The following is an 8,854-nucleotide window of genomic DNA, read 5'->3' as shown; positions in this document are numbered from 1 at the left end:
AGGCCTGCGTGGCCCGGACGATGGATTTCAGCATCCCAACGTCCAGGAGGCGGGCGCCCGCCGAACCCGTCGAGGAGGACCAGGTGCGAGACGAGGGCTCCTGTGCGGATGGGAGGGGGGGAGGCTCGGGGTGTGTGGGAGGGGAGCTCAAGCAGAAAGACGGGCAATCGCGGAGCTCCGCCGCCAATCGACGCAGGCTTGTTCTGACGTCTGCCTGCATTACATGTTCCTCTTCCATCCAAGCACGGCGTCTTTCTCCCATCTCCACCATCCGCCGGTCCACCGCGTTCGCCTCTCTTTCCAAGACCGCCATGTCTGCTTTGGCCCGGCCCATCTCACGCAAACAGCCAGCCTGGGCTTTGCGCTTCTCAATCACGGGCGCCAAGGCGCCTTGGTGTTGGGAAACGAGGGCCCAAAGCGCTGCGTCCTGCGAGTCCGTGCCGGGCTCCACGCCCCGCATATCCACGCGCGATCGCTCAAAATCCAAGACCCCCTCGGCCGCCAAGAGGATGGCCCGGGCCCCTGTGCTCGCCGCCTCTACGCAGGATACGAGGGCCTTGGTCTTCGAGTCCCATTCGACCAGCGCCTCCTCCGAGGACAGGGAGCGGCCCCCGGAATTTGTCGAGCCTTTGTTGCCCCGGGCGAGGCGCATCAGATCCTGCTTCCGCTTCAGCCATGCGTCAAGGTGCCTGGAACTCTCGTCTCGCGACGCAGGACGCGCATTTGACAAAAACGACGAGACAAAGGAAGGGGGAGAAACGTTGTCCGAGCCTTTGGTGGAAGGTGCCAGGAAGCTTGCAGGGGCCTTCTCTTCCCCTCGCTCTTCCTCCGCTTGGTCCCACAGATCAGATCGCTCCACGGATAAGACCTGCGCCAGAGTTACCACCGCGCCAGCGAGGCACTGCAGCAAGAAGCTCCTACGCTGAGAGGGAGGAGTGTGCGGCACGTAGATTGCGGAAGAGGCGAGCAAACCCTCTGCACCCAGAACCCTCACGCCCACACTTTTTGCGGCGGCCAACACCTGGAAGTCGCCGTCCAAGTCCCACTCTAAGCGCGTGAGGGAGCGAGCAAGCGTCGATTCCATCTCTTCGGCTTTCCTCATCGCTTCGGCCGCAGCCAACGATGAGGCTTCCTGCACGGCCAGCGATTGCACCAGTTCAGACACTGTCGCCAATGCCTGGCATGCCGCAGAATAAGGTGCACTGGCGCTATCAACATCCTGTGTGGCGGCTGTAGTGGCTTGCGACGAAGCATAAGCATCAAAGGCGCCGATCCAGCTTTTCCACCGTGCACGGGGACTCACTTCCACCAAGTGAGGTGCCGCGACCTGTTGTACCTCCCTGGTCGACGCCACGCGTTCCAGCAAGTCTGGCGCGGACACTCCCAGCACTCGCATCACGCGGTCCACAAGGCTGCGGGTCGCTAGGCGCACCGGCACGCCCACGGTTATGCTCAGCAGACGCTGCATGCTGTCGGCCAAAAGCCTGTCCAGGGCTGCCACTCTCCACTCAGTTCGCCCGCCTTGTGTCCTGGCATGGCTCGAGTCTATCTCCCCCCTCTCTCCACTTTCCCCACTGCTTTCTTCTTGGTGCATCCACACTGTCATCACCTGTGAAGTCGTTAGAATCCGCTCAAGCTGCAGCATGCTGGTGGCCGTCCCTTCACCCAGCCAGGGCCAGTACTCCGGCACGCCTTGTACGCCCTCGACCACAAAATCCGACCGCGCGGCGGCCGAGAAGGGGGGAGGGCGCAAGGCTTGCGACCAAAAATCCGCCTTCTCCAAACGATCGAAGATCCCTTCCACGAACATCCCCAGACGACGCAGAGGCAAGGTGGAGACACTGGGGGAGGCAAGGAGTGCTTTGCACGCAGCCTCCAGGTCCTCCACCTGCTTTCGCCACGCTGTCCAGGCGTCGCGTGTAGACGCTGGGAGGGAAAGTGTATCGATGAGGGAGAGGGATGAAAAAGAGGCGGCCAGAGAGTCCGCGTCCCCAACGAGCTCACTCTCAACAAGCTGTTGCGCTCGCTTGCCAACCGCGTCGAGCACCATTTCCTTCCCTCTCTGCCACGCCTCGTACAAAAGCTTTGCATCCGCGGTAACTTCCGCGAAAGAGCTCCCGTGCTCATTTTCTTTTTCTATCACTTGTCCTTGGGCGGTGCAATTTTCCCCTCCTCTTTCCTGTCGAGACAAAGCGCCCACTAAGGCTTGAATCTCATTTCTTTCCGCCAGGCTGTACACGCGTCGGAGCGTTGCCAAAGTCTCTGTCCGCAAGGCCGTCAGTCGCTCGCCCGTATTCCCTCGTTTGATTTCCTCCTCCACCCGCCCGATCCCAGGAACAAGCACCTCCTTGATGAGTACCTCAAGATGCGAGAGCCGCCGCTGTATTTCCTTTACGAGCCCGGCGCGTCGATCGACGACACCGTTGGAAGGAGTAGAGGCAACTTCCACTTCGAAATTCTCCAGGCTTCTCATCCATCCCCACGTTGAGTCAAGGGGCGACACAACCCTTTCCAGCAAGAAGCGATGCATGGCACGCTGCTCGTATACTTGATGCAGCCGAGCATGATTGCGCTTGCCCTCCGATATCGGGGCCAAATTGCTCGCCTTACAAAGGGCCCGCACCGCCACTTTGAGCCTGTCTTTAGCTGCCTCCAGATCTTTATCCTGCTGCTCTCGACGTTTCCGTGCATCGAATGAAGTTCCTCGTCCTTCTGATTCTCTATGGCAGCTTTCCTCACTCACTAGGGCCTCACGCCGCTCCACTGCCACGCGCAGCGCCGCCTGGAGATTGTCAGCCCAAGCTGTATCGGCCTCTGCGCGACGAAGACGTTCCTCGTTCGCCTTCATGCCTGCCCTAGGCCGCTGCCATGCCGGCCAGACCTCCTCCAATGCCTCTTCAGGCCCTGCTTCGACCATCGCCCAACCTGCAATAGACGGACCACAAGGAAGGATGCCCCCGTCCCCGCCTCCGCTATCGGCCGCGGCAGAGGACTCCATCGTAGACGAAAAGGCAATCAGGAGCCGCATGCGCTCTTGTTGGGCCCCCACCACCCTCAACCATCTTCTAGTAAGGCTCCTCCCAACGTACTCGTCGGGTTCGATACTTAAGGTGTCACGAACGAGGCTGGAATAAGCGCGCATTGGCTCAAGGACCCGCTCGAGGGCTGTTTCCAAGACACGCAAATACTTGCCCAATCGAGCGTCCTCGGATCGACAGGCCTCGATAAATTGGTCGTGGTAGGCGCACTCTTCTTCACCGACTGGTGGGGGAAGCAGGCTTGAGGCTCCCCTGCTTAAAAGGCAATACTGCGGCTGCAGACCCCGGCCTAGAAGCCCAGGAGCAATGGAGAACGGATCGCCTTCGTCTCTCTCAAGCTCGTAGACTGCTCCTTTGGCCGATCCATTGGCGGGTAAGAGGATGCGTTGAATGTTGTTCCGCAATGAGCTGCTCACCTTCTCAACCAAGCGTCCGTCCTCACTACGTAGTCTAACCCCGTCAACTTCTCTGCCCAGCCCTTTTCCTTCCTTCCCATCCATCGCCCTATCCTGTCCCTTCCAAAGCACCTGCTGCACCGCCCATACTTGATATTCCCATCTCCGTTTCAGCTGTGCCGCTGCTTTATGGAGTGCTTTATCTAGGTCTCGACGAGAGGCATCGAGGACGAGAGCTGATCGGCCCTGGTCTTCCGCCTGGAGCTGCAATGATACGAGCCTCCCCGCTAGGTCAGCACGCTTCTGTCCCAGCATGGTGCCCTCAACGAGCAGTTTGGAGTCTCTCAAAACAGGGCGTGAACGAAAGATCTCATTTTCTTCTGCGACCCACCCTTCCCGGGCGTTTCGAACGCGGTCCAAAAGAGCCTGAAGGGCAGCGAACCCCTTTTTAATTTGCAGGACTCGGTCTCGGAGCAATGTCCGCGTCTCCCCAACTCGCAGAGCGACAAGCTTTAAAGTGACGATGGCGTCTAGGGCGTGCTGATGCAATTGTTTCGGCCCCTGGTGCCCTCTGCCGCCTCCTCCATTACCTCTTACCCCCAAAATGTCCTCCCAGTTCACAAGTGGGTCGTGCGCCAAAGTCTCCAGCACCGACAATAGCAGCTCTTTATGTCCTCGCAAACCTCGCAGCACGGTCTCCATCCCATTTACAAATGCCCCGCTGTCCACACCCAGAGGCCCCAGGGCCGCAACCAAGACAGGCGTCAGACGGAAGGGCACCACCTCGGGAACCCGCAAGCGCAGGCCCCGGTCGAAGCAGACCGTGTAGTCGATGTGCAAAAGCTCAGCTCGCCGTCCGTCCCACAAGAGGTTGTTCAGATGCCGGTCACCCAAGCCAAGCACGGCCCCGAGTACAGACATGACGGCGAGGGAGCGCGCCAAGACTTGCCGTCGCTGCCACAAATCTTCGGCGCCTAGTGAGCCTGCCACCAACTCTACCTCCAACAGATGGCGTGGAGATTGAGCCATCAAACGATCATACACTGTGCGCAGGACTGAGTGCGGCCATTCGCCTCGATGGGAGGCAGCAGTAGATCTCAGATCCAATCCCTGTCTAGCCAGTTCGGGAACCAGCTCTGCGTAGAATAAGGCCGCTGGAGCACTTTCTAGATCGTCTTCTTCCTCATTTTCGTCCTCGTCGTCCCTAGCCTCTTCTTCCTTCTCCTCTACTCTATGCTGCCCCCTATTTCCCCGTGACTCGCTGACATGGAAGCTGCATTCCCTTGAGCTTGTCTTGACATTGTCAGACTTATCTTCAACACTTGGCTCGGGCAACGTCCCAGATCCACCAGAGGTCGATGAATCTTTCTTCGTCTTCGCAGCCCTTCCCTTTTGTCGTCGCGCTCCTTTTTCCAGCTCCTCGAAAGTGGCAGGAGGGGCCCAGAGTAATGGCTTCCTGGCCCTCTCGGTACTAATTTCTCTCTCCGCTCCCTTTTCACCGAGCCGCGGTCGACGCTCTCGATCCTGCTGCCGCTTGCGGCGTTCGCGACGCTCTGCTGTCGTTTTCTTCCGTTTTCCTCGCTTTTCTATGTCTATGGAGCTGTCCTCCTCTTGTGCCTGTACCACTTGCTGCTGTTGTTGTTTCTCTCGCTGGTGTATCGCCTGTTGAATCTGCTGTTGGGATTCAAGCAGAAGCCTCTCACCCCTCACGGCACGAAGTCTCCAGTTCTTGTACAAGCTAAAAAGGGGCGTGGTGCCCCCCACCCACTGCACCAGCCCGGCCGACGCCGAGAGCGGCAGGACCGCATAGTGTCGAGCACGAAGGCCTCTCAACACAGCGCTCCCGAGCGCACATTTCTCCGTGCGCGGCGTCTGTGCACGGACGTGGAGGACACTATTGACGGTCACCAGCAGCTGCATGAGGCGCTCATCCAATCGCAGATCATCGCGACCCTTCAGCAGATAGGTATACTCCCTTCCATCCGAGCCGAGCAGGCTGAGCTTCTTTGGCCGGGTCTTGGTCTTGAGCACAGTGATAATACCATGCCCCCCAATCCCGACCATTTGCACAGCCACTCCTCTCCCCTGGCTTTCGTAAAAAAAAGTCGGACGTGTGGTGCCAGGCATCTCTACATGCTGCAAGTTCCCTTTCGCAAGAAGGGAGAGCAATTGTGGAGTCACCGCTTCGGCTCTGAGCTGCCGGCCTTGATGCTGTGTGGTAGGTCCCGGTTCAACATCCGTTCCACTTTTCTTTCTACTCCTTCCTTCCTCCCCTGTAACAGCAGTAATAATGTCACGTTTAAACTTCTCCAGGACAGGCCAGACGTGGGACATCGGGTCCATGGCCGCAGCCGTATCTGGAGCGCATTGGAGCAGAGCGAGTACCTCCATCACACGGGGACGCCATTTTTTGGCAAAGGCACAGTTATGAGGTGAAGACGAATGCACCTCGAGGGCACTGGGGTGAGCGGACGACGAGGCATCCGGGGAACCTGAGAAATCCTGGTGTCCGTCTTTGTCATCGACCATACCGCAGCCTGTTTCGCCCGCAAGAGTCTGTGCCTCGACAAAGAGTGGCAACAGCATCGCGGCATACCTCTCGCAGACAATGCGACCTTTCTCCGACTCCGGCAGCGTCGGATTACGCGCCAAACGTTCTCCCTCGCGACTCAAGCTTCGTAAGCGCCCCTGCAGCCCCTTCACGTGCCAACGCTCGCTCACGTATACAAGCCAGCGCTCATCCCACAACTGACCGAGCGAGGTCAGAGCTTCCGTGAAGACCGCAACGTCCTGAATGAGGTCAGGGTGCCTTTCTTGTAAAAAACTTTTCAGAAAGAGCCAACGCGCACGAGCGACACTCACTGCCATATCTTTGGTTTGCTTATGGACAGGGGTACTGACGGAAATTGGTGAAAGAGCAAACGATTGAGATGTCCTCGACCTCTCTAGCTCTGCGCAGCCAACAGTTAGTGTCCACGCAATCTCTTGGGGGGCAGATGCTACCAGACGCTCGAATAGGGGGAGCAGCGACTGGAAGGAGGCTTCTGGTAAGATTGCCAGCCGTATCAGGAGTTGCGGCACCAGAGCTTGCCAAGGATTCAGAGGCATCGCAGTCAGTGAACGGCGGAGGAGAGAGGAACAGCAGGTGCTCGGTTCTAATTGAGTACCCATTAAAGCCGAGGGTTGTAATGATGCCGAGGGAAGACGAGCGAGCATCTTCAAGATGCGTAGTGCTGAGAGAGCACGAAGCGCTGAGTATCCACTGTCTCCTAGGCCCGTACATGACTTTTCCCCAACCTGCAAGTACCGGCAGTACGCATCCACTGACCCCTCCAGAGCCTGGACACGAGCCTCTCTCCGCTCCCGTCGTAAGCGTCGTATGGCTTCACGCAGGCGCGCTATCAAGGCCGCATTGTTCCCCCCACGTTCAAACCCAGCTTTTTTGACCGCTGAGACCGACAAGACTCCCTCCTCGCCCAGCCCGTCTTCCTCCCTCTCCTCAGACAAAATTGTTTCCATCAGCAGCGTCTGCACAGCCTCGCGTCTTGCCCGCGACGGGTTTCCCTCCAGATTTTCATGCTTAATTAATTCCTCCGACAGCTGTACAAGGTCGGGCATTGAGTTCTGATGCGTTTTCCACGCATTCAGCTGAATCTGCTTCTGTCGCTCCAATTGCTGTGGGTTCCTTGCATTATCATGTGTCGTTTGGTTGGTGCTCAGAGCTTTGGCTCGGCGGTACAACCAATCGCCCCACAATCTCCACGCTTTACCCCACTGCCTACTTTTGGGGCTTACTACTTGTGCAGCAAGCTCCAGGCATCGTCCAGCGAGCTCCTCGGCATTGCTATTGGCGTGGGTGAAAAAAAGCGCGTAGAACCAGGGCGGGGAACTATCACATAAAGAATGAGATCGTACTGGTGCCGGCTGCTGCGTTTCGGGAGGATCATAAGCGAAAACGGACTCAGATGGAGTATCGGAAGGCAAAGCGTAAGGAGCGGTGTTCGAGGAACAGGTTGCTTCAAAAGCAGGAGCAGGCCATGGTTTATTGGTCCGCTGCTGCAAAGCTGAAGACGGGCCAGGAAAAGGAAAGCGCGCACTTTGCGAAGCATATCGGTGCTGGTCATGGTACTGCTGTAGCCACTGCGATGCCCGCACTAAACATCTGTAGCCCCAATGTCGCCGCATCTTTTCCGTTTTGCCACGATCACGGGTTTCTTCGCCTGAGCACAGCAACTTTGCCAATCCACTCAATTCGGAGTCCTTTGCCAGTCTTAGCCAGTCAGTGCTACAGCCACTTTTGCCCATTCGCGTGTCGCTTCCTTCCCAACCCTCCAGCTGGACCAGAGGGCTAGGGGCAAGTGGGTCACGTGTTGACGATACAGACGCTAACCCCGGTTCGGATAATAGCAACGCCGAGGCTATGACCAGCAAAGAGGCAATGCAGGCACCAAGCTGATGAATGCCGTTGGTCTCCAGAAAATTGACTTGCACCTCTTCATAACGCACCCTCAAAAACCAATCAAGAGAAGAGGGAGACAAAGATGAGGACGTTGGGGACTCGAGCTCCTGAATAAGCTCCTTGCAGAGTCCTACGTTGCGTTCTCGACGGGCGGCATGCAACCAGGCTGTTCTGATTCGAGCTAGGTCAAGGCTGAGATCGTAACTTGTATCTTCCACTCTTGTCTGTGACATTGAATGTGCAGATGAACCAGCTGAGAGACCTTGCTCATGAAGGCGCGTGACCGCTTTTAGGACGAGCGCTGTTCGGTGCAGATGCAGCCAGGAATCACCGCTCACATTATCACACCGGCAGTCTTCCGCAACCGTCGAGGATGGGAAGACGAAGGAGTATGAAGGGGAGGAGGAAAGATCAGAGGAGGATGTGACAGCATGAGGTGATGAGAGAAGCCAAGAGAATGCAGTTGGGGGACGACGGCTGCTAATGATTTCCGAGCCATCTTCTCCCTCCCGCCGCAAGACTGAAGAGAATGTCGACAAGCAGGCAATATCAGTCAGTAAGGGCGATGACAGGTGGCCAGAATTCGCGTACAGTGTGTACGAAAGGGAGTTGAAGGCCGAAGGAAGAGCAGAGGGCACGGCGAGAGGGGCAGTGAGCCCTTCTAGGAGGCGAGGCGTCTGCGTGGCGATCGCCCGCAATGCATCTGCATGATTGTGGTGGCTTTCGTCCATAAGCAACTCCAGGGTCTCATCAAGACATGTAGCGAGGGCCATTTCCGACGCAAGATTTGGCGGTGATGGGCAACGAGAAAAGCCAGACGAGCTCTGGCGGTGTTGCTGTAAGAAAGAGAAGACTTCCATCCACCCCTGAGCAGAAAGGTTCGGCCGTCGCGTAGACGTGGGAAGCGAGGGAGTGCCGTCTTTGCATATCGTTGCTTTCCTCGTTGAACTTTCCCCCAAATT

General features: G+C 57.5%; 1 protein-coding gene across 1 annotated transcript; it reads right to left on the bottom strand.

Moving 5' to 3' along the window:
* NGA_2076120 (serine threonine-protein kinase smg1) lies at positions 1–8,135 on the bottom strand (the record flags this gene model as incomplete). Its single annotated transcript, XM_005853654.1, has 1 exon — positions 1–8,135. A coding segment is annotated over one exon (8,135 nt), but the record flags the coding sequence as incomplete, so codon positions are not given.
* Positions 8,136–8,854: the final 719 nt, after the last annotated feature.

The sequence above is a fragment of the Nannochloropsis gaditana genome (assembly GCF_000240725.1).
Source record: "Nannochloropsis gaditana CCMP526 unplaced genomic scaffold scaffold793, whole genome shotgun sequence".
In the NCBI taxonomy this organism is placed as follows: domain Eukaryota; class Eustigmatophyceae; order Eustigmatales; family Monodopsidaceae; genus Microchloropsis; species Microchloropsis gaditana.
The sequence above is the reverse complement of the archived record's forward strand: the minus strand, read 5'-3'. Positions and strand labels throughout refer to the sequence as shown.